Genomic DNA, 26,658 nt, shown 5'->3' with positions numbered 1-26,658 from the left:
CTGCTGGGTGTGAGCACGTCAAAGCTGAGGGTGTAGGTGTAATCTGTAATCAAATTACATTTATATCAAAGTATTTATCTACTATTATTATTATTAGTAATCACAGACCAAACAGTGAAGTCATTTATTGTTATTCAGTTATGAACAAATAAAGTATTAGTTGTTTTCTTTCATGTACTTTATGCGATTGGTTGACCTCAGGTCAGAACATGTGACAGTGTGTCCACAGCACGCTCTCATCCCAGCGTGCCACACCGACGGCTGTGACACACGTGCTGCAGGGGATAGCGCTCTGGTCTAAAACATCTGCTTCACATCTCATTTATTACCTAGAGTCAACAAGAACATGAGTGCGCTTCACAAGCAACAACCCACTGCTGAGAAATGATGTGCAAACTGGCCTCTTTTACACAGCATCTATGACGACACGCAGCAGACACACGATCGTGCTCTCAACACCATCACACATGTTTGCTTGGATATGAGTAAAATTGCTGCACAACAACCATTCTTTTGTTGTGAGGTTTTTCAACAGTCTGCTGTCAGCACACTGATAAACAGGTACGTCCTCTTCAGATGCTCCAGGTGATTACTGAAACTACCATCTGATATCTACAATTACAACAAAATCTGATCATAATATTATCCCAAGGTCATGTCAATACTGGCACTGACAACACCAGCGATGCTGACGCACAACAGTTTGTAAAACTCTTAAAAACAGCAACCCACCCATGAAAAGGTCACACGCCTGATCGATCTCTTCCACAGGCCTCGATGTCACAGTCACACATTTCCTAAATCTGCTGCCACTGATCGTCATTGAATATTTTCATAAGTTTATTATTTATCTGCCAAAACAAGAAGCAGTGGCTGCACGGCTCAAACATTCACCAGCACTGTGAGCGTGGACGATGACCGCAGCGCTCCTGTTCATGTGTGTGGTCGTCACCACCGTTTGTACTTTTTTCAGTAAGAGTAATCTAACTAATTACTATTTCTATCGTTACAACGCTGTTACCGTTATTTTTCAACAAACAGACGACTGAAGCTGTGTTCAGCTGACTGCACCTTACATCAGCTGCAGAAGTAGCTGTAAGTAATCTGGGCGCTGCAGCTTTAAGCAGCTGCGCGCTCCCGCGGGCGGGGATCACTTTCTGCCCGACGACCACTTTTTTAAAGGTGAACTGGGGAAATCAATTATACCCTGGACCCCAGAGGGCTAAACATTTTTTTAAAGTAACTCAATAGTTACTTTTCAAGTAATTAATTACTTTTAGAATCTTGTAACTCAGTTACTAACTCAGTTACTTATTTGAAGAAGTAACTAGTAACTATGACTTGTAACTAGTACAACGCTCTACACTTCTCAGGTGAGATTCTTCGGATGTTATTTGTCAAACTTTAATAACCTGAGAACACTTTCTGTAATGATGTGTTTTCATATCATGTTTAGCAACAGATTCGTTTAATCCTTCCTCTGTTTTATTCTTTGTTGTGTGTTTGAGGTGTAACATGTTAATGATGCACACAGTTAGGCAGCATTTAAAGGTTCATGATGGATGAGTGTGATTGGTTACACAGCTTTTTACATGAAACAGTCCTCAAACTGAACTTCTCAGTGTTAAACTATTCCATTAGTTTAGGTTAGCCAAAGGGAACGATAACAGAATGATGTGACTTTCTTTGGTTAGTTTGGATATCTGGGTGCTGAATGCCCAGAAGACAGTGGAGATTATTGTGGACTTCAGGAAGCACACAGCCCCACTCCCCCCCATCATCCTGACTGACACCCCCATCACCTCTGTGGACTCATTCCGCTTCCTGGGTACCACCATCACCCAGGACCTGAAGTGGGAGCCCACCATCACCTCCGTCATTAAGAAAGCCCAGCAGAGGATGTACTTCCTGAGGCAGCTGAAGAAATTCAACCTGCCAACACGGACGATGATGCAATTCTACACTGCAATCATCGAGTCCATCCTCACCTCCTCCATCACCGTGTGGTACGCTGGAGCCACTATCAGGGACAAACAGAGACTGCAGCGTGTTGTGCGCTCTGCTGAGAAGGTGATTGGCTGCAGACTCCCATCTCTGCAGGACCTGTACACCTCCAGGACACTGCAGCGTGCAGCTCGGATCTCAGCTGACCCTTCTCACCCTGGATACAGTCTGTTTGACCTGCTCCCCTCAGGCAGGAGGCTCCGGTCCATTCGCACCAGAACCTCTCGCCATAAGAACAGTTTCTTCCCCTCTGCTGTCGGACACATGAACAATAACCGTATGACTGTACCCGCCACTAACACATGACCCTACGCTGTGTCACTGCATCATTCCATGTTTGGCACTGATCACCACCTGCACTCATGTATATATCTCATGTATATCTCATGCACATATCTTTCTACGTAGCACTTTTAATTCTTATTCCTACTTTTATTTTTTCATGTCTATTTAAGTGCTATTTATGACACTATGTTTGCACTGAAGCACCGCAGCAATTTCCTAATGTTGTAAACCTGCTCAACATTTGGCAATAAAACCCTTTCTGATTCTGATTCTGGGATATATTCACCCCAGCATAATGGACAATTATTTATCAGAGAAACAACAAGAACGGTGAACTCTGAACAGCCTGAGTCTGGTGACCGAGCTGATGAAGTCAACAACAATATGTCGTGTCTGCTGCTAATGTACAGTCATTTACTGGGCACTGATGCTTGCACTCAACTACCACACTGTAAATACTGTTATATTATATGACACTGTTTGACTTTATACTTTTTACTTTATATTTGATACTGTTACTACGTTTACTATGGTTATTATGTTACTATGCTGCTTCTTGTTTTATTGCTGCTGGCCTCTGTGAGCTACCACACAAATTCCGTTGTATAACTACAATGACAATAAAGTTCTTTATCTTATCTTCTTTTTACTGAAGTAAGAGGGGACTGAGTTTCACACAGACCTCTGCACGAGAAGGCTTCACTTGGTTTATACAGTCTATGGGAAAAAACTGCATTGTTTACTGATAATTATAGAGACAGGGTCACCGAAAAATACAAAAGTAATGTCCATGCATCCATCATGCATCCACCCATGCATCCATCCATGCATCCACCCATGCATCCACCCATGCATCCATCCATGCATCCATCCATGCATCCACCCATGCATCCATCCATCCATCCATCTATCCATCCATCCATGCATCCATCCATCCATCCATCCATCCATCCATCTATGCATCCATCCATCCATGCATCCATCCATCCATCCATCCATCTATGCATCCATCCATCCATCCATCTATGCATCCATCCATCCATCCATCCATCCATCCATCCATCCATCCATCTATGCATCCATCCATCCATGCATCCATCCATCCATCCATCCATCTATGCATCCATCCATCCATCCATCTATGCATCCATCCATCCATCCATCCATGCATCCATCCATCCATCCATCCATCCACCCATGCGTTCTCTTCAGCTTATCCTTGTCAGTGTTGCGGGGGGGCTATCATAGGGTGCGAGCAGGGTGCACCCTGGACAGGTCACCAGTCTGTCACAGGGCTAACACAGAGACAACCATTCACACTGTAATCTAACTCACGGGTTTGTGATGTCACTCTGTCAATCACTAATCACTGCCAGTAAACATACCAGCTAATCCTCCATGACCAACATTTATAAAATGGGTTAGAAAATGAGTGTGTGGGCCCAAAAACTCCTCAGAGAAGAGTTTGCTGAGGTCAAGACCAAGGACGAGTTTCCATAAACCTCTGCAGGAAATAAATGATGGCCACAGAAAAGAGCTTTAAAGGGCGCCCACCTGGGCTTCAGCTTTCAGGCTCTGAAGGTATGGTTGTGTTTTATGCTGAGCACAGCCATGTGTTTTTACAAAAGTAAATACACACGGATCCACTAGTGTCCACTGAGCGTCCACGCTGACCTCCACATGCTGCATTTTAGTATTTCTCTGCAGCACACTCACACACTCCTGCTGCATGTCTCATGCACTTACACACAGCACCACACACCTACTGATGTCACAGAGATCTTTGACTCAACACAGACATATCAAGGACTAACATGTTTCTGACATGTGGACATGTGCTAAACTAATGATCTGGTCACTCTGGCCGTGGCCTGCGCTGAATCATACACGTTATTAATCTCTGGCAGATGGCTCCGCCCCTCCCTGAGCCTGGTTCTGCCGGAGGTTAAAAGGGAGTTTTTCCTTCCCACTGTCGCCAAAGTGCTGCTCATAGGGGGTCATATGATTGTTGGGTTTTTCTCTGTGTTATTGTAGGGTCTGCGTTACAATACAAAGCACCTTGAGGCGACTGCTTATTTTGGTGCTGTATAAATAAATTGTATTAAATTTCTGTGGTCAGACAAAGATGGAGATGACTTGTACATTTGAAATCAAAGTAGCTTGCTGGCTATAAGCTCAGTGGTGGGGTATTATCACTTATGATTGGCTGGCTGCACTGACATGTTGTCATAGTATTTCATTTCATAAAATGAGCAAACACTGAAAAGTGAAGGACTAAACTCTGGTTACCTGGCTGTAAAAGCAGGTCAGCGATGCTGCTGTTCAGGGTGCAGCCTAGCACAACCATCAAAATACAACTGTTGGCCATTACATGCTTTGAATTGGGCAAAATGTAAAAGTCAAATATAAAATTATAAAATAGACATTGGAAAATGTAAAAAGGGCATTTATAAAGTAAGAGGCTGAAACAGCAGATGCCTGAGCACCAGCACACTGTCTACAGTAACACACTGACTGTATTTACTAAGAGCCACGACACAGAAATAAGCAGAAAAACAACACAGTATTATAGTACATGCAACTTGATTTCTACTGGAGGACCAAAGTATAGCAGGACACAGTTATGACACCATATTACACCAGATTATTTGAAATGTGCAAGTAAGGCAAAATGAGAAGATCGGGGTTTATGTACAGTAGAGGAATGGCCACCGTGCAGGAGCTGGCATGTGTTACAGTAACTACAGGAACGAACCAGCAGCATACCAGTAAAAGAACCGGCATTTCCAGTCATTTCCAGTGCCCGGTCATGTCAGGACTGACACAGTGAAAGCAGCAGCAGCAGCATCGTGTCGCCATCTCCTGCTGCACGGAGCTGCAGGCTGCTTCATACAGACCCACCGGCACACACCGAACCCACAGTGCCATCTAATAACGGCACTGCTGGGGCCACGATGCAGGATTAGCACTGCGGCTGTCCCTGTATGCACAGGTGTGCTTATCTGTGTTTGTGTAGCAGCCTACCTGTTGTGCCTTTATGCCAGGCACGAGTGTGACTGAATGAACCACGAACCAGCCACGCACGCACACGCACAGGAGCCAAATCCCTCACAAGGTCAAGTTGCTGTTTGTAATACTCCGCTCGCGTGCACTCAAAATCGCATTCACGTAACATGTAAGGTGCGCGTGCATGTGGTAACTCAAAATATATGAATTGTATGCTAATGACGTCCTTACCGTACACGCCCTGGCCGTGCACGCCCTGCAGGAAGCCGGTAAACAGCCACAGGAGACCGAAAACTACCCCCATCTTCACATCGTCCTGTGGCCTCGTCGCTGCTTCTGCCCCCCTCCGGGGATGAGGGTGGATGTTCGGTTCTCCGCTGCTGCCGCTGCTCTTCCTCCGTCCTCCTCCGCTCCGTACACAATCTCATCCACAGATCCAAATATTTCCCTGCTAGCAGCCTCCGACCCCGGTTAGATATGACGGGCAGATGCGGTTCCGCTCATACCGGTGCTAACGTTTGCTAAAAGCGCCAGAAACCCTTGAGGAGAAGGACGTCCAGCGGCACCCGGCGAGAGCAGATGCTTCACTCGCTCCTTGATGATGACATTCCGGGGGAAAGGATCAAAACTGAAGGAGCAAACAGCCGGTGCGTCAGTCTTCTTTGAGCTGGTCAAAAGTGTGCGCTGACCGTCCGCCGAGTCCACCGGGATGCGCGTCCGTCGGTCAGTACCGGAGATACATCCATCATCCTGCGGAGAAGCGCTACCGCTCCGTGTCAGCGGCTCGGCCCTTCAGGCCGGGGAGAGGAGAGGGACAGTCCGTGAGTTCCAGCAAAGACGGATAAGCGGTCAGTCCGGTCGATTTGTCGGTGTATTTCACCGGTCGGTGAGAGACGTCACTCAGCCAACCGAGCAGTAAAGTCGCGGGAACGGAGAACGGAAGGACTTCCGGTATTTGTATATCAAAATAAAAGTCACCTGCCAGCTCATCCGCTGTGTTTATGGCTGATTCAGCAGCGAAATCTACAGTCTCTGGATTTCACTGTGCTAAAATATCGCGCTTATTATAAAATAATAATTATTATTATTATTAAGTAATACATTTCTCCCTAATCAGCTGTTAAATGGGAATTACTGGTGCAGGGTGTCATGGTCCGGGTGAGTCCGGGGTTTTACCTCCGAATAACGGTTTCCACCTGGAAACTCTCCACCGGGTCTTCAAGTAACCACAGTTAGTGCTGACCGTCATAGATGTTTGCTCACAGCAGTGTTACCCCTGTGTTCTACACCCCCAGTCATCCTGGATCCGCTCACCTGCCTGCCCTCCCGTCACACCACTCTCGGATCACCTCACCTGGACACCACGCTGCTTCACCCGGACCAATTACCCCTCTCTTGCCAAAACCTCCACCTGCAAAGTTAGACAAAGTCTGGTTGTGATTCACTCTCATCAGGATCAGGACTCACCTGGTTTCTGCTCGTGTCAGTGTTCACAGATTACCTGTCCCCTCTCCCCGTGTCACACAATCATTTATCTAATAATTTCATGTTTGGATAAAATAAGTGAGACACATAACACTGAAATGTATGTTTCATAAAGTAAAGAAACCTTTTTAAAGTAGGTGTAATATTGTTCCGATGGCGACAGTCGTCGTGTTAGGCGGAGGCTATTATTGTTAAGAGTGACTTGTGGTGCCTTCCTGACAAACTGCAGCGGGATGGACACGAGCAGGAATCTGCCGCGCAAAGCGTCACGAGCAGCTTCTGTTTTACACCTGTGGGGGGAAGAGAAAGGACAGCACTCCTCACGAGACACGCAGAGCCTGTGGGCGGCACGCGCGCTGGAAATGACAGCCTGAGCCCTCAGCGCGCACGTGTCCGATCTCCTGCTTCCTCCACGGGTCTCAGCAGAGCAGAGGGAGCCTGAGCTCAGCGATGGTGGCGGGATGGCAGCATCCAGGTCTCCGTGCTTAACGCTGAACACGGACGATCAACGATATATTTGAATAAATATTTGTTTAAAAAAGAAAGAAAACCAGTTTTCATCCAGCTTCTGCATCTTCTCGCTCATGAGCACACTTCCTCCGTTACACCAGCCCGTGTTGGTTATACATGCATCCATCCTTATTGTCAGGCTTATATACAGGCTCTGGATTTTAACGCCAATAAAGATGATGTCAATAAAACATGGATGAGGACACACGTGCTTGTATTGATTTCCCCTCTTCCACGACACAGACCTGTTGCTAAACTATTATGGGCTGTAAGCTAAAATGACTGGTAGGTTAAAATGATTCGTGCTGATTCTGTGTAACCAGACTTTTCTAATCTGAAGTCTAATTAAGCCTAAAATAAATAAAACAATTATTATGTCTGCAAAGTCTACTCTTACAAAATGTGCACTCAGCGGTTTGCTGAGATACAAAATTCATGTTCAGTGTGTTTTTGCAGCCCTGCACTCCATTCCCTGTTTGTCATTTGGCCCTTGGAGAAACTGACTGCCAGTGTTGTCTCTGCACATAACATTAGCAAAGAACCACTTTTAAATGGTATCTTTAGCCCTTTGTTAGCTAAAAACATAATTTGTTTCCAGATGCTGTATGCAAGTTTAAACCTGATCTCTGCACAAAGGCCACAGCTTCTTCTTGTATGGTCCAGGAACTGGTGCAGGATTTTTGTCTTTGAGATCAGGAGAGCTTTGTTGTAAATATGTCTCAGTCTGAGTTCAGGCTAAATTAAAAAAGATGCTCCGAGATGAATTCTTAATTTCCTCCCATTATCCAGTACGGTGGCCCCTAGAGACAAAGCACGTACAAACTCCAAAACACTTGCAAACTCCAAAACACTTGCAAACTAAAAAACACATGCAAACTCCAAAACACAACGGAAGTGCTCCAGGACGCTAGGGGCAGTGTTGAGCTTTTGTTACCTACTAACTACACAAGCCAGGAAGTACCAATGACCGGATTTGGGGTTTGCAGCCTTAAAGGCTGCATTTTAAGGCCGATTACGTCACAGCGACAAGAGAAGGCTTTCCCAATTCAAAGGCTGCCCGAAATGCGGCCCTGAAATGCGTCCATAATTTCCCTGAATTTTAAGGATGGGTCGGTGTAGCCTTCATGGCCCAACATATCCCAGACTTCATAGTGCGGTGGTGGTGTGGATAATTTTGCCGAAAAAAAACGGTGGAAGCGGAGCGGAGGAAGAGTAAACTTTCAGAAGTAAGTACTGAATATTATGTCACTTATTTATGCGCAAATGTTTTTTTAATGAAGAACATGAAACCATTATTGTTGTCCACATGTCGGGAAAGTTGACATTAGCGATGTTTGTACTTTCAGAATTAACTTGGTTTTAAAGCCTTTACTTTAATAAATATATATATAGTCGACCTTAATCTTACAGAGATTGTGATGATTTTGTGGATAATTAAAGTCAGTCATATATCCACAAACACAACAAGCTGAAAGTCAGTGATGCTGCTCGGTTTGCAGTCCTGAATATCACAGCACAAGGAAGATTCACTGCACTGTTAATTCAATTCAATTCAATTCAATTTTATTTATATAGCGCCAAATCACAACAAAAGTCGCCTCAAGGCGCTTCATAGATACAGAGAAAAACCCAACAATCATATGACCCCCTATGAGCAAGCACTTTGGCGACAGTGGGAAGGAAAAACTCCCTTTTAACAGGAAGAAACCTCCGGCAGAACCAGGCTCAGGGAGGGGCGGCCATCTGCTGCGACCGGTTGGGGTGAGAGAAGGAAGACAGGATAAAGACATGCTGTGGAAGAGAGACAGAGGTTAATAACAGATATGATTCAATGCAGAGAGGTCTATTAATACATAGTGAGTGAGAAAGGTGACTGGAAAGGAAAAACTCAATGCATCATGGGAATCCCCCGGCAGCCTACATCTATTGCAGCATAACAAAGGGAGGATTCAGGGTCACCTGGTCCAGCCCTAACTATATGCTTTAGAAAAAAGGAAAGTTTTAAGCCTAATCTTAAAAGTAGAGATAGTGTCTGTCTCCCGAATCCAAACTGGAAGCTGGTTCCACAGAAGAGGGGCCTGAAAACTGAAGGCTCTCCCTCCCATTCTACTTTTAAATACTCTAGGAACAACAAGTAGGCCTGCAGAGCGAGAGCGGAGCGCTCTAATAGGGTGATATGGTACTACAAGGTCATTAAGATAAGATGGGGCCTGATTATTTAAGACCTTGTATGTGAGGAGCAGGATTTTGAATTCAATTCTGGATTTAACAGGAAGCCAAAACAGGAGAAATCTGCTCTCTCTTTCTAGTCCCTGTCAGGACTCTTGCTGCAGCATTTTGGATTAGCTGAAGGCTTTTCAGTGAGTTTTTTGGACATCCTGATAATAATGAATTACAGTAGTCCAGCCTGGAAGTAATAAATGCATGAACTAGTTTTTCAGCGTCACTCTGAGACAGGATATTTCTAATTTTAGAGATGTTGCGCAAATGGAAGAAAGCAGTCTTACATATTTGTTTAATATGTGCGTTGAAGGACATGTCCTGGTCAAAAATGACTCCAAGGTTCCTCACCGCGTTACTGGAGGCCAAGGTAATGCCATCCAGGGTAAGAATCTGATTAGATACCATATTTCTAAGATTTTCAGGGCCGAGTACAATAACCTCAGTTTTATCTGAATTAAGAAGCAGAAAGTTAGCGGCCATCCAGGTCTTTATGTCTTTAAGACATTCCTGCAGTTTAACTAATTGGTGTGTGTTATCTGGCTTCATGGACAGATAGAGCTGGGTGTCATCTGCATAGCAGTGAAAATGTATGCTATGTCTTCTAATGATACTGCCTAAGGGAAGCATGTATAATGTAAACAGAATTGGTCCTAGCACTGAACCCTGTGGAACTCCATAATTAACCTCAGTGTGTGAAGAGGACTCTCCATTTACATGCACGAATTGGAGTCTATTAGATAGATATGATACAAACCACTGCAGCGCAGTACTTGTAATACCTACAGCATGTTCTAATCGCTCTAATAGGATATTATGATCAACAGTATCGAACGCTGCACTGAGGTCTAGCAGGACAAGCACAGAGATGAGTCCACTGTCAGAGGCCATAAGAAGATCATTTGTAACCTTCACTAAAGCTGTTTCTGTGCTGTGCTGAGCTCTGAAACCTGACTGAAACTCTTCAAATAAACCATTAATGTTAGCTATGTTATATTGCTGCCTCTGTTCGGTGGTGTCGAGCCAAACGCACTTTAACGTGTGTTTGAACGAGCTGACGGTTCACTCGTTAAGCTGAAAGAAAGATGCTTTAATCACAGCAGTCACACATGTGTCCACTGCACCATCTGGAACTCTTCTTGTTTACACTCGTAATAACACAAACACTAAATCCTGCTTCTCTGGTGCTGTTGTGTAGCAGTGTGTACACCTGAGACTGCCACCTGTCTGTCTGTCCTGCACTCTCTCTCTGTTTCTTTCTCTCTGATTGTGGAATAAAAGTATGAACATGTGTTTATAAGTTACACTTGTGTCTGAATCCTGCACCTTATCACACATTTGATTTCCATGTGTGACGACTGCAAGTGTCCAGAGTGAGGACAGACTGAGGGACCCACTGCTGCACATCATCTGTGAGGCTTTGCACCCCTGATGATCCACCAGGACAAACTCAGCAGTGTGTGAGGAAGAGGAGGAGGAAGAGCCAGCAGCAGCTGACAGATGGAGAGAATAGACAGACTGTTCCCTGTTTGTGAAGGACTGCTAGGAAAGTTTAACATAACTGTCTGTGCTGAATCAGTCTTATTAGGTAATGTTCAAATAATGTGATCATCCCAGTGTTTCCAGTGTGGGAGAAAGTACTCAGAGTACTCAGGGCCTTCAAGTTACACACTATGAAAGGCAGCAACAAGTTTAATGTTCAGAAACCTAAAGTATGTATCAGCAGCAGAATGGAGCTAAAATAAATGTTGGTTTCAGTTCTATGAAGCTTTGAGTATTTTGGATCAGTAGCTGCTGTGTTTGTTGCATCATATTGCTGTAACTGTTTATATGCTTTATATATTCTGAGCTAAGTTGATCTATAGTGTCACATCATATTCTATAAGGATGTTATGTGTTTGTAGACTTTCTGCCCAGTTTGACCCATTTAGCAGAAGTCAGCCTGTTTAAGGCTCTGATATCTATTCTGTGTGACTTACAGCAGTTATGACATGGTCTGATTTTCTCACCCAATAAAGGAATATTTCATATATCAGTCTACTCTTCATTCTATCAGACACAGTTATCACAGCTTGTACATTTTCTTTTTATAAATATATGTAAGCAATGAGCCAAATTTAGTAATGCCAACATGAAGGAACAACATTTGTCTCTTATATATGATACATCTATATATGCACTGTCAAAGATACTTGTCTTTGAGTGAAGATTTAAGGTGATAAGACATAACTGCAACTTGAATCTGTACTGAAGCTCAGTATTTGACACAGAGTTCATGTTCACTGCTGTAATAGCTAATAATGATTAATATAATAACTATAATATTGGCCATATTATATTTACATTACCAAAGTGAGATGACTTTAGTCTCATGAACAACATTAGCTAATTCTTATTTACTAACTAATCTTAAATAACTGTTCAGTACAGAAATGAAGCCCAAAAATCATGTTTTACTGTCCTGTGGTCTCAGCCTCAGATACTTATCAAATCACACAAAGCTCATGTAGAAACAAACAAACAAATGAACAAAATATGTTCTCCCTCATTTCTGTCAAACCAAGTTGTATGACACGTTTCCAGCGGTTAGTATCACGGTTGCTAGGCAACCTGGGAAGCGCGACGGAGACTAGACCGTCCCATACAGACAAACTTGCCGTTTATTTTGCAAATCGAGCTCAACACTGCCCCTAGCGTCCTGGAGCACTTCCGTTGTGTTTTGGAATTTGCATGTGTTTTTGAGTTTGCAAGTGTTTTGGAGTTTGTACGTGTTTTGGAATTTGTACGTGTTTTGGAATTTGTACGTGTTTTGGAATTTGCAAGTGTTTTGGATTTTGCAAGTGTTTTGGAATTTGTACATGTTTTGGATTTTGCAAGTGTTTTGGAGTTTGTACGTGTTTTGGATTTTGCAAGTGTTTTGGATTTTGCAAGTGTTTTGGAATTTGTACGTGTTTTGGAATTTGTACGTGTTTTGGATTTTGCAAGTGTTTTGGATTTTGCAAGTGTTTTGGAATTTGTACATGTTTTGGATTTTGCAAGTGTTTTGGAGTTTGTACGTGTTTTGGATTTTGCAAGTGTTTTGGAATTTGCATGTGTTTTGGATTTTGCAAGTGTTTTGGAGTTTGTACGTGTTTTGGAATTTGCATGTGTTTTTTAGTTTGCAAGTGTTTTGGATTTTGCAAGTGTTTTGGAGTTTGTACGTGTTTTGGAATTTGCATGTGTTTTTTAGTTTGCAAGTGTTTTGGATTTTGCAAGTGTTTTGGAATTTGTACGTGTTTTGGAATTTGTACGTGTTTTGGATTTTGCAAGTGTTTTGGAATTTGTACGTGTTTTGGAATTTGCATGTGTTTTTTAGTTGCAAGTGTTTTGGGTTTTGCAAGTGTTTTGGAGTTTGTACGTGTTTTGGGTTTTGCAAGTGTTTTGGAGTTTGTACGTGTTTTGGGTTTTGCAAGTGTTTTGGAGTTTGTACGTGTTTTGGGTTTTGCAAGTGTTTTGGATTTTGCAAGTGTTTTGGGTTTTGCAAGTGTTTTGGATTTTGCAAGTGTTTTGGAGTTTGTACGTGTTTTGGAGTTTGCATGTGTTCTTTAGTTTGCAAGTGTTTTGGAGTTTGCATGTGTTTTGGAATTTGCATGTGTTTTGGAGTTTGTACGTGCTTTGTCTCTAGGGGCCACCGTAATCCAGCCTTACTCAAAAGGAACGAATACTAAAGACATTATTGCCATTCCTGTCCAGGGATTGGCTGCTCGTGACCAAATCACCTTATGTTGATAATTAAAAATAGCAGCGAGGGAGCATTAAGGAGAGCAAGACCGAATGAGATGGAGACACAGAAATAAGAATTCAGAGAAGTTTTTCTTTTTTACGAGTAGTAATCAGTTCCCACTAAAGAGATGTAGAGCAGCAGCGGCTCCATGCACCATTACAACACTTTAATGGCATTTCCCCCTCATTTGTGAATAGGAGAGAAAGGGGGATTAACACTAGATTTACTAAACCTGCGCAAATTTGCGTAACTTCCCTCAACTCAACACCTACTAGAATTACTGGGGTTTTTATTTTATGGTGCAAGTCCCGAGGTGTTAATCACCCCTGCTGAGATTTTCACAGGTCGTCAGCTCGTTTCTCCTCCAGCTTTGGTTGTGCAAACCACCCATTATCCTTGAGGCCTGGCACATTTGCATTTGTTCACTCAGAGTTGCTCAGATCCAAGCCAGGCCAAACCTCTGTGTTACAACTTTCAGAAATGTCTGCTGTATCTATACAAAATATCCCACACATTGACTGACCTGCAGATATGAAAGACACACATTCACAGCTTCCTTGACTCTCAGCACAGATCTTCCATTGTTCCACTGTGTATGTGAGGAAGTGGCATTGCTTGACTACAGCACAGTGCTGTGCATAAAAGCAGACCGACCCAGGCGGGAGAATCATTTCTTGTTCGCATTTCTGAGAACGCACATCAGGATGGCCTCCGTATCACTGCCACGCAGGAAGAACCTCTCCGCGCAACAGGCTTTGGCCTTGCTTCAGGAAATGGACGAAGCAGATTCTGATGGAGGAGAGGTTTCATTTGTCCAGCAGGCCACTGATACCTCCTCAGAAGAATCTGAAAAGGAGACGGAACAAGAACCCAACATGCCTCCACGGAAGATGAAGAGGCCCCGTGGTACTGGGAAGCCCAGCCAGAGCCACACGGCAAAAGACGGCACTGCGTGGGTAGAGGAGGACATTGGAAAGCCCAGTGCAGCAGCAAATCGCTCGTGCTTCATTGCACAAGCTGGACCCACAGAGTCTGCTAAGGTTTGTCACTGCCATATTACATATGATATTTATATAAACCCATTTAGAGTGAGGTTCATGTAAATTTACCATTCTCTATTTGTTTATCTTCCAACAGCGTAAGATTACAAGTGTGCTCCAAAGCTTCCTTTGCCTGTTAGACGTGGGAATGCTGCAGACCATCAGGGAGTGTACGGTCCATCGAGCCCACAGAACAGAGCCGGACTGGAATTTGTCAGTTCATGAACTGATGGCATTCATTTCAATCCTGTTTGTAAGAGCAATCATGTGTCCTGTTGGTGCCATTGTGGATTGCTGGTCAGAAATGGTAAATGGCCTGTGTTTATATAGCGCTTTACTCGTCCCTAAGGACCCCAAAGCGCTTTACATATCCAGTCATCCACCCATTCACACACTGGTGATGGCAGCTACATTGTAGCCACAGCCACCCTGGGGCGCACTGACAGAGGCGAGGCTGCCGGACACTGGCGCCACCGGGCCCTCTGACCACCACCAGTAGGCAACGGGTGAAGTTCAAAAGTTCAACAAGAACTGTGCTAAGAGTTTCACTCCAGGAGAACACATGACCATAGATGAACAGCTGTTCCCTACCAAGGTTCGTTTTCCATTCACACAGTATATCGCAACCAAGCCAGACAAATTTGGGATCAAGTTCTGGATGGCCACGGACACCAAATATGTCTGCAGTGCATCTCCTTACTTGGGAAAAGACCCCAGTCGCCAGAAGGGAGAGAGGCTGGCAGAGAACGTGGGCATGAAACTGAGGGAGCCGTTTTTGGATGATGGGAGAAACGTCACAACAGACAATTTCTTTACTTCACTGTCACTGTCGCACAGACTGCTGCAGTGCAAAACGCCGTTACGGGGCACGGTGAATAAAGTCCGGCGTGAACTTCCTCAACTTGCAAAAGAAACTGCACAGCGAGAGGTATTCTCCACTTCAGTGCTTAGAAGTGGCCTGTTTACCTGTGCAACATGTCACAAATTCACCAGTGCCAAACCCAGGGATGATGGACACTGGGTCTGCAAACGCTGTAAAGTTTGAAACTCTTTGAAATAAAACAGACTTGTGTACCCATATATTGTGAACGTGTGTCTTTTGTATGTAGGTTGTAACACAGAGGTTTGACCTGCCTTGGATCTGAGTAAACAAATGCCAATGTTGCACACACACGCACACACACGCGCACACACACACGCAGCAAATCTGCATTTATTTGTCCCACAAGTGGAAAATCTGCATTGTCATTGCAGAAAAGTGGACAAAAGCAGCTAAATAAAAACTGTACAAAGAGCACAGTATGGAAAGTGCAAACAATATATATCTAGATATATATCTATATCTAGTAGGGATGGGTATTGATAAGATTTTCACGATTCCGATTCCAGTTTTGATTCTGTTTAACGATTCGATTCTTTATTGATTCTCTTTAAAAAAGGAGAACACTAAGGTCGATTAGCTTAGAACTTTGTTTTATATCTTCTCTTTGAACAAGATAGAAATTTAGGAGTAACATGGCCTTACAAACCCAACAGTGAGATCTTAAGAGATCCTTAATTGCCTACAATTAAACACATTCACTTACCGAAAATCATCTGCTGTGGCAAACGGGTGCAAGCCTTTGACCACAAACTGAGTCTCTGCTCGGTGACATTCGTCTATCCTGGCCTGAAAGGAGACGCTACCGGCAGACTGCAGCGAGAACTGCCAGCATCTGAGCCAGACTCTGTCTCTCATCATGGTCACTAAATGCACAGTAATGGTTTTGTAATAAGGCAGATCGCGCTAACATAATATGCACTGTTAGTTGATTATTTACCTGCCGCATTAACGGGAGAGGACGTGCAAACGTTACCGCTGCTGCTGGTTGAGATTCACGAGTCCGGAGCGGAATTAAAAACACGACATTCATTTAAGGTCATCGTGTGTTTTGTGAGCAAATGCTTTTGCATATTCGTAGTGTTTCCTCCCTTAAATGAAATATCTACTTTGCAAGTATTGTAAGTTGCCCTGTTGTCATCCGTTCTCTTAAAGTGTAACCAAGCTTTTGAGCGTTTGAGCCGCTTACGCGCCGTGTTTCCTGCCAGGTAAATGACGCTCCGCGACGTGGTGACGTCATTTGGGGCGACTGGAATCGATAAGGGAATCGTTTGCAAAAATGGCAAACGATTCCAAGGAATTGAAACAGTGGGAACCGGTTCTCAACAAGAACCGGGTTTCGATACCCATCCCTAATATCTAGATATAGACATACAGTGGGGCAAAAAAGTATTTAGTCAGCCACCGATTGTGCAAGTTCCCCCACCTAAAATGACGACAGAGGTCAGTAATTTGCACCAGAGGTACACTTCAACTGTGAGAGACAGAATGTGAAAGAAAAATCCATGAATTCACATGGTAGGATTTGTAAAGAATTTATTCGTAAATCAGGGTGGAAAATAAGTATTTGGTCAATAAGAAAAATACAACTCAATAATCAGAATCAGAATACTTTATTGATCCCTGGGGGAAATTATTTTTTGTTACAGTGCTCCATTTTAAACCAACATTAAGACAAGACAGACAATACGCTAACTAAGAATAGTACAATATATACATATATATACATACATACATACATAAGTCACTTATAAATAAATAGTTGGAAAAGAAACATGTGTAGTTGTAGCAGCAAACAGTGTGTTAAGTGGATGCGTTGTACAGGGAGATGGCCACAGGCAGGAAAGATTTCCTGTGTCGTTCAGTGGTGCTTTTCGGTAATCTCAGTCTCTCACTGAACGAGCTCCTGTGACTGACCAACATGTCATGGAGTGGGTGGGAGGTGTTATCCAACATTGTCTTTATCTTGGACAGCATCCGCCTCTCCGACACCACCTTGAGGGAGTCCAGCTCCATCCCCACAACATTGCTGGCCTTACGGATCAGTTTATTAAGTCTGTTGGCATCTGCGACCCTCAGCCTGCTCCCCCAGCATGCAACAGCATAGAGGATCGCACTGGCCACCACAGACTCATAGAAAATCCTCAGCATTTTCTGGCAGATGTTGAAGGACCTCAGTCGCCTCAAAAAATAGAGACGACTCTGGCCCTTCCTGTAAAGTGCTGTGGTGTTTTTAGCCCAGTCCAGTTTATTGTCAATGTGTACTCCAAGGTATTTATAGTCCTCCACAATGTCAACACTGACCCCCTGGATTGAAACAGGGGTCAAGTGTTTCCTGGTCTTCCTGAAGTCCACGATCAGTTCCTTGGTCTTTGCCACGTTGAGCTGCAGATGATTCTGCTCACACCACGTGACAAAGGAGTCAACCACAGCCCGGTACTCTGTCTCATCATCCCTGCTGATGCATCCAACCACCGCAGAGTCATCAGAAAACTTCTGAAGATGGCAGGTCTCTGTGCAGTGGCTGAAGTCTGTGGTGTAGAGGGTGAAGAGGAAGGGGGAGAGGACAGTCCCCTGTGGTGCCCCTGTGTTGCTAATCACCTTGTCAGACACACACTGTGGGAGACGTACATATTGTGGTCTTCCTGTCAGGTAATCAACAATCCAGGACACCAGAGAAGCATCCACCTGCATCGCTGCTAACTTATCACCCAGGAGGGTCGGCCTGATGGTGTTGAAAGCACTGGAAAAGTCAAAAAACATGACCCTCACAGTGCTCGCCGGCTGGTCCAGATGGGTGTAGACACGATTGAGCAGGTAGATGATGGCGTCCTCTGTTCCGAGACGAGGCTGATAAGCGAACTGAAGGGGATCCAGATGTGGTCTTACTATGGGTCGCAGCTGGTCCAGGATGAGCCTTTCCAGGGTCTTCATGATGTGGGAGGTCAGTGCCACGGGCCTGTAATCCTGGGGGCCACTGGGACGAGGCGTCTTTGGTACAGGGACGAGGCATGATGTCTTCCACATCACCGGGACCCTCTGCAGACTCAGACTCAGCATAAACAGTTTATGAAAGACTCCACACAGCTGGGGGGCACAGGTCTTGAGGACGAGGGGACTCACTCCGTCTGGTCCAGCAGACTTGCCTGAGTGAAGTCTCCTCATTTGCATCTCAACCTGGTATTGAGTGAAGGTGATGGGTGGGGGAGGGGTGTCAGGAATCTCACAGGAGGCAACATGTGAAGAGAGAGGCTGGCACAGTGGTGTGGCTCTGGATTCCAGGCTGACTGCAGGTGAGGTTGTGGGGGTGGGAGCAGACACTGTGGTGTCGAATCTATTGAAAAACATGTTCAACTCGACGGCTCTATTCTCACCTCCCTCAGCTCCCCTGCTGTTGGTTGGCCTGAATCCAGTGATGGTCTTCATGCCCCTCCACACCTCTCTCATGCTGTTCTGCTGGAGTTTCCACTCCAGCTTCCTCCTGTAATTGTCCTTAGCCTCTCTGATCTTGTCCTTTAGTAACACCTGGACCTTCCTCACCTCCTCTTTGTTGCCCCCTCTGAAAGCCCTCTTCTTGTTGTTGAGGAGGGCTTTGATGTCCTTAGTCACCCACGGCTTGTTATTTGGGTAACAATGAACAGTCTGAGCTGGAACAATGGAGTCGGTGCAGAAAGTTATGTAGTCTGTGATACACTCAGTAAGCCCATTGATGTCCTCGGCGTGAGGCTCACAGAGTGTTTCCCAGTCGGTCACCTCGAAACAGCCCTGTAGTTCCGCTATTGCCTCCTCTGACCACCTCCTAACAGTCCTGGTGGTCACAGGTTCCCTCCTCACAATTGGCACATAGCGGGGGGTGAGGTGAATCAGGTTATGATCTGACCTACCAAGTGGGGGGAGGGAGGAGGAGCTGTATGCATCCTTGACGTTAGCATACAGTAAGTCTAAAGTTTTCTCTCCCCTGGTGGGACAGTCCACATATTGTTTGAATGTTGGTAGTGTATTGTCCAGTGATACATGGTTGAAGTCACCCGAGATCACAATAAAGGCACTCGGGTGCTGAGTCTGTAGCCGAGCTATGGCAGAGTGGATAGTGTCACATGCAGCTGTGGGGTTAGCAGAGGGGGGAACATAAACAGCCACCAAGATGACGTGAGAGAATTCCCTGGGTAAATAATACGGCCTGAGTCCAACAGCACACAGTTCAGTGTCCGGGCAACAAATCCTTTCTTTGATTGTTATGTTGGCAGGGTTACACCACCGGTTGTTAACTAATACTTTGTAACATAACCTTTGTTGGCAATAACAGAGGTCAAACGTTTACTATAGGTCTTTACCAGGTTTGCACACACAGTAGCTGGTATTTTGGCCCATTCCTCCATGCAGATCTTCTCGAGAGCAGTGATGTTTTGGGGCTGTCGCCGAGCAACACGGACTTTCAACTCCCGCCACAGATTTTCTATGGGGTTGAGGTCTGGAGACTGGCTAGGCCACTCCAGGACTTTCAAATGCTTCTTACGGAGCCACTCCTTTGTTGCCCGGGCGGTGTGTTTTGGATCATTGTCATGTTGGAAGACCCAGCCTCGTTTCATCTTCAAAGTTCTCACTGATGGAAGGAGGTTTTGGCTCAAAATCTCACGATACATGGCCCCATTCATTCTGTCCTTAACACGGATCAGTCGTCCTGTCCCCTTGGCAGAAAAACAGCCCCATAGCATGATGTTTCCACCCCCATGCTTCACAGTAGGTATGGTGTTCTTGGGATGCAACTCAGTATTCTTCTTCCTCCAAACACGACGAGTTGAGTTTATACCAAAAAGTTCTACTTTGGTTTCATCTGACCACATGACATTCTCCCAATCCTCTGCTGTATCATCCATGTGCTCTCTGGCAAACTTCAGACGGGCCTGGACATGCACTGGCTTCAGCAGCGGAACACGTCTGGCACTGCGGGATTTGATTCCCTGCCGTTGTAGTGTGTTACTGATGGTGACCTTTGTTACTTTGGTCCCAGCTCTCTGCAGGTCATTCACCAGGTCCCCCCGTGTGGTTCTGGGATCTTTGCTCACCGTTCTCATGATCGTTTTGACCCCACGGGATGAGATCTTGCGTGGAGCCCCAGATCGAGGGAGATTATCAGTGGTCTTGTATGTCTTCCATTTTCTGATGATTGCTCCCACAGTTGATTTTTTCACACCAAGCTGCTTGCCTATTGTAGATTCACTCTTCCCAGTCTGGTGCAGGTCTACAATACTTTTCCTGGTGTCCTTCGAAAGCTCTTTGGTCTTGGCCATGGCGGAGTTTGGAGTCTGACTGTTTGAGGCTGTGGACAGGTGTCTTTTATACAGATGATGAGTTCAAACAGGTGCCATTCATACAGGTAACGAGTGGGGGACAGAAAAGCTTCTTACAGAAGACGTTACAGGTCTGTGAGGGCCAGAGATTTTCCTTGTTTGAGGTGACCAAATACTTATTTTCCACCCTGATTTACGAATAAATTCTTTACAAATCCTACCATGTGGATTCATGGATTTTTTTTTCACATTCTGTCTCTCACAGTTGAAGTGTACCTCTGGTGCAAATTACTGACCTCTGTCATCATTTTAGGTGGGGGAACTTGCACAATCGGTGGCTGACTAAATACTTTTTTGCCCCACTGTATATGTGTGTGTGTATAACTAGACTTTATGCATATTATCTAAGGTGTGGATATATAAATATATGGACAACTCTGTGTATATATGTTTATGGACAGGCATGCAATGTAGTGACAAGGACTGACAAGAACTAATATTGCATATGAGAAATATTGAACATAGAAGCTACCATGGTGTATTGTACGCTGCAGGTAAGGAAGGAAAGTAGCTTTGCAGGGAAGCAAAGACCTGAATCTCTCATGGTTGGGGGAGGGTGTGTTTGCACAACAAAAGCAGGAGAACAATGGAGCTGAAGGCCTGTGAAAATCTCTGCGGGGTGCTAGGAGGTGTTAGGTTCAGGGGAATTTACGCAAATTTGCGCAGGGCTAGTAAATCTAGTAGTAGGGACTTGCACCAGGGAAAAAAAGCTCAGTAATTCTAGTGCCACTGATTACATCTCACCTGCTCCTTTATATGGCACCTATAACTTGTATATAAGTTGTACATAACTGTGTAGATACTTTGTAGGCACTTCTTTAACTTTAAGTCTATTTTTTTCTCTCATTCTAAAGAAATTTTAATGTAAAAATCTACATGCTGCTAACGGAGAGTACTTAGTCTGTTGAGATTCACACGATCCTGGAAAAATTCAGTTCAGTTCAGTTTTCTTATACAGCTCCAAATCAGTACAATCCGTCCTGCTCTGTAGTAAAATCAGTGACATTTGACCGTCCTGTTGCTTTTGGAGTGTATTTATTTATGTATCTGTATTATATTATACAAACACATTAAAAGTGAATTCCTGTCCAAAAAATGCACTCAGTTTACTTCTTACTCACTGTGAGCATCATTCATTATCCTCCCAGTTATTAAGGTTAGGATATGTATTTATTTTATTCCAATCCACTCTTCTCTTGCAGAATTTAACTAACCTTTATCAGATTTGATGGTTTTGTTACAGACTTTTAAAAAAGTGTTCTGCTTTTCTTTCACAGATGTGGGATTAAATTGTGTTAAAATGTACAAAGCAGTGATGTCATGTTTCGTGACGAGGACCCAGGCACAGAGGGACCTGATGAATTTAAGAATCTTATGATTTAAGAAAGAAATTTGCAGACTTGCACAGAGATGGTAAAATTATGATGACTGATAACAGAGACGAGGACAACAGATGATGAGGACAGGGAGGAACAGAGGGAACTCGGGACAACTGGAGACATTTAAGGATGCAGGGACTGACAGAGACGGGGAAGACGTCTCATCGTGACGAGTAAAGTTTATCTTGCTGGCTGGGCAGCTCTCTGGGTGCTCGGCACCCCAAAGCTCTGATCCTAGAATCGCCCCTGCCGTGGATTAATAATGACTAATGATTGAACACAGAGTGAAAAACACTCTAATAGTCTGTAGCTGAACCATCTCCATTACTCAAAGGTACCAGTGTCTCTCAGTATTTCAAAACTGAGGTGACATCATCATAGCTCAAGTTTCAACTTACCCTAAAATCCTCAAAGAGTCTTTAGTATCTTATAAATTCAGGAAAACAGTATTTCATATGAAATGCTTTATCGAATTTCCAAATAAAATTTGGCAACAATAAAGCTTTGTATTATTTTGAACCGTGCCAACTGTACGCAGGAATGTGAGTATTTGTGTACTGCAGCTGCTCTTTTCAGCTGCTGCCATGAGCTGCTCTCAGTTCTTCAGGCGTCCACGTTCAGTCACTGTGTGACCAAACCTCTCTAATTTCACACTTTAATTACAGCAAAGCAGTAGAAATGAGCAGCAGAATACCAAACAGTCTCCTCCATCAGCTTTAGTTCACATGTTATCCACATTCTGAAGAATCGCATTAATACTAACAAGTTTCCCTGCAGCACTGCTTCGTCTGGGGGAATCTGCTCAAATAGCTAGGAGGACCCAGCTTTAATCAATACAATTACTAAAAAAGACACCCAGCTATCTCCCTCTACTGCTCTTTGAATTTAATTTGTGCCTGCATTTATCTTTTAGTTGCTCTGGGAATCCTGTAGCGAGTCAATAACACCACTTCAGCAGTTTGAAATCGTGTAGTTTAAGAACCAGTGTTTCATCATCTTTCTCTGGGTTTCCATTTCCAGGGCTTATAATGAGAATTACACATGTGGAGTAAATGTAGTTGAGGTAAATTACACAACATTACTTTTTTATGCTACTTTGTAGAGCAAACTGGCAGTACCATCTGCTATTACTCTGATTTCTATAACATCCATGTTAATGCAGTGTTACAGCCCATTGTCTCCTGAGAAGCCAGTGCAGTATAAACACCAGTGCTCCGTCGGAGTATGGGCCAGCTTTTGTACTATGCTGAGCATAGCTGTGTTTTTCTTTGGTTTCTGTCTCTCTCCATTAAAATAAAACCACCATAAAAATGAGTAGCATATTAGTTTACGTGGGCCGGGTCCTCCGAAGACCGAGAAGGCAGTGAGCGGCGGTGAAATTGGACGAGCCTTCAGATATGCGTCACCGCTGTCTCGGTGGAGCAGATATTTGAAGTTTACACAGCTACATTCTCGCCTGAAAATATGTTAAAAGTTTATTTTGTGACCCAGAAAGAGTAATAAGAATAATATTAAAACTAACTAGCTGCCGCCATTGTTGGAAACTGGAATGGGCTGGGCCGCGCTATGAATTCTGGGATAGGTTAAGCCACGAAGGACACATCTGACCCATCCGTCAAACCTGGGGAAAAGGAGGACACATTTGTCGGCCAGATTTGGAGGAGTCTACGAATTTAGACAGCCTTGGGCGCGTCGCTGTGACGTAATCGGTCTACAAATGCGGCCTCAGGAGGTTTGGACACAGTAAATGTCGCCCTGTGTCACGAGTGTTCTGCCTGCTTGTTTAGTTCCAGTTTGAGTTCAGTTTTGTCTAAGCCTGCATTCTGGCTCCTCCATCCTGCCTGCTTCCCACACACATGACACATGTCTATTAAACACTTTGATATTGGGTTGGTCAGTTATTCATGTTAGAGTTCAATGTTCTGCTAATGCTGAATCCACAACGAGCTTCCTTTTTAAAGCTCAGCTCGACAACATATTGCCTGCACAGTGTACAGATTAATCAATAATTTATAATGTAATCAGGAGAAGGAAAATTAGAAAAAGCCTTAAGAATAAATTATTGAATGTAGAAAACTGAGATATGTGGAAACTGTGGCGATCCAACCCCGTCTACACTTTCGGAAAGTCCTGTGCTCCTTCTTCCTGATGTTGCATCACTCGGTATAGCTGCATCCATCATTACGTCTGTCTTCCACCTGCTTGTCCAACAGGCAGACACAGGCGAGGAGATGGAGCTGGACTTTAAACCAAAAGCGAGCCTTTATTATGGCTGATGACAGCGAGTCAAAGCAATAAGCACAGTGGAAACAAAACTAGAACTAAACTGGGAAACTAAATACTGTGATTCAACTATGAAAACTCAGAAGACTATCACGAAGAAAACTATGACTATGTACACTATGTACACAACTGTGACTATGACTGAGACGACTATAGCTATGAAGACATGGGGGTGGTAACACAGACGACGCAACAATGAACACAGGAAGACACAGGAAGACCTGATTGGCTGCACACATGAGCCAATCAGGGAAAGCGGAGACACATGAGGACATGGCTGACACAAATGGATCATGATGACACCACAGGGAAAGTACAACTCAAACACAATGACCACAGAAACCACGTGACCTCTTCAAAATAAAACAGGAAACATCATGAGACAGAGCTGACAACAAGAACTTGACAAGAAACGCAGACCTGCAACAGATGAAGGGCGCGGGAGACTTAACACAGGGTTTGAGACACAAGGGGATCCAATCAACAGAGAACTGAAGGATGAGCAACTTAGAGTTAGAGAGGACTAGCTGTGATTAACATAAACAAGGAATTCAGTTCAATTTTATTTATATAGCGCCAAATCACAACAAAAGTCGCCTCAAGGCGCTTCATAGATACAGAGAAAAACCCAACAATCACATGACCCCCTATGAGCAGCACTTTGGTGACAGTGGGAAGGAAAAACTCCCTTTAACAGGAAGAAACCTCCGGCAGAACCAGGCTCAGGGAGGGGCGGGGCCATCTGCTGTGATTGGTTGGGGTGAGAGAAGGAAGACAGGATAAAGACATGCTGTGGAAGAGAGACAGAGGTTAATAACAGATATGATTCAATGCAGAGAGGTCTGTTAACACATAGTGAGTGAGAAAGGTGACTGGAAAGGAAAAACTCAATGCATCATGGGAATCCCCGGCAGCCTACGTCTATTGCAGCATAACTAAGGGAGGATTCAGGGTCACCTGGTCCAGCCCTAACTATATGCTTTAGCAAAAAGGAAAGTTTGAAGCCTAATCTTGAAAGTAGAGATAGTGTCTGTCTCCTGAATCCAAACTGGAAGCTGGTTCCACAGAAGAGGGGCCTGAAAACTGAAGGCTCTGCCTCCCATTCTACTTTTAAATACTCTAGGAACAACAAGTAGGCCTGCAGAGCGAGAGCGAAGTGCTCTAATAGGGTGATATGGTACTACAAGGTCATTAAGATAAGATGGGGCCTGATTATTTAAGACCTTGTATGTGAGGAGCAGGATTTTGAATTCAATTCTGGATTTAACAGGAAGCCAATGAAGGGAAGCCAAAACAGGAGATATCTGCTCTCTCTTTCTAGTCCCTGTCAGGACTCTTGCTGCAGCATTTTGGATTAGCTGAAGGCTTTTCAGGGAGTTTTTAGGACTTCCTGATAATAATGAATTACAGTCGTCCAGCCTGAAGTAATAAATGCATGAACTAGTTTTTCAGCGTCACTCTGAATGAATAGCAAAATACAAAGACTCTCAAGTCCTAACTAATATTTGCAATCACAAGAACTCGTCCTATGTGCGAAAGATGTATAACTGAAGCCGGATTAACTGTGTGAGGTGTTGATGAACCAGCGTGAGGAGTGGGCAGCTGAAACAAGAAGGCATAAATGGACAAGCAATGAGATCAGGGTGGGTTACGCAAAGAGGATGCTTGACACCCAACATCTAGACTCATGGCAACATATATAAACTAAACAAAAAGCAAAAAATGAAGCTGATAATTTCAGATTCACGACCAAAAAAATAGATCCCACAGTCCGTCTGAAGCTTCAATCAGCTTCAAAGAATGTTTAAACTCTCCCAGGAGCTTATTAATGGAAAAGCCTGTGTGCCAGAAGAAGTGCGAGTGTGTGTGTTCATGTAGAAGCTCTTAACCTCCGAACATTTCAAGAATAACGTGTCTGCACAGAGGCTTTGACTCTATAATAGAGATCCAACTCCTGACGAATGGTATGAGCTGCTAATGGGGCGATCGTGGCTCAAGAGTTAGGAGTTCGCCTTGTAATCGGTTTGTAGCGCTTTGGGGTCCTTAGGGACTAGTAAAGCGCTATATAAATACAGGCCATTTACCATTTTGGTCTCTGAAGAGGAGCACAACAGAGCAATTAGTCATAGACAAACAGCTCTCTGTTTAACAGGAGGGACTGTAGAGCCATCAAGTCTCACCATGGGAGACTATGAAGATGAAAAACAAGAGGAGTAAAAGAATGAGAGGGAGAATAATCAAAGTTCAGTAATAAAATCCAGAGAAAAAGAAAAGACAGAAATGTGGGAAGGAAAACACTCATAACAGATTCTTAAACACAAAGGACCAATTTGCTGAAAAGGACATTGTGTGGATGTGTATGGGAGGTCACATCATCCTCAAAGGATCCAGACATCTTTTATACACATCAGCTGATCCACTGTTCATTAATGCAGATATCTGCAGACACAGC

The 26,658-nt window shown here is 44.1% G+C and overlaps 2 protein-coding genes across 2 annotated transcripts in view; one reads left to right on the top strand and one right to left on the bottom strand.

Moving 5' to 3' along the window:
* The window catches only part of LOC147306332 (MAM domain-containing glycosylphosphatidylinositol anchor protein 2-like), a 153,865-nt gene extending 147,643 nt beyond the window's left edge, over nt 1-6,222 (bottom strand). The window contains exon 1 of the mRNA XM_086274306.1: nt 5,527-6,222. Within this exon, the coding sequence (XP_086130432.1) occupies nt 5,527-5,599 (73 nt within the window). The 5' untranslated portion in view covers nt 5,600-6,222. The remainder of the gene's footprint in view (nt 1-5,526) is intronic.
* Nucleotides 6,223-13,977: 7,755 nt separating this feature from the next.
* Nucleotides 13,978-15,338, top strand: LOC147306331 (uncharacterized). The gene is made up of 2 exons (XM_086275936.1): nt 13,978-14,313; nt 14,411-15,338. Exons 1-2 carry the CDS (start codon nt 13,978-13,980, stop codon nt 14,729-14,731), a joined length of 657 nt encoding a protein of 218 aa, XP_086132062.1. The 3' UTR covers nt 14,732-15,338.
* The last annotated feature ends 11,320 nt before the right edge of the window (nt 15,339-26,658 follow it).

Source organism: Aulonocara sp. 'chitande type north' Nkhata Bay, linkage group LG19 (genome assembly GCF_057382095.1).
Source record: "Aulonocara sp. 'chitande type north' Nkhata Bay isolate Kocher_YH1m ecotype deep benthic linkage group LG19, A_spYH_male_GT1.1, whole genome shotgun sequence".
NCBI classification, from domain to species: Eukaryota; Metazoa; Chordata; class Actinopteri; order Cichliformes; family Cichlidae; genus Aulonocara; species Aulonocara sp. 'chitande type north' Nkhata Bay.
Note: the sequence above shows the minus strand (reverse complement) of the source record. Positions and strands in the feature narration are given on the sequence as shown.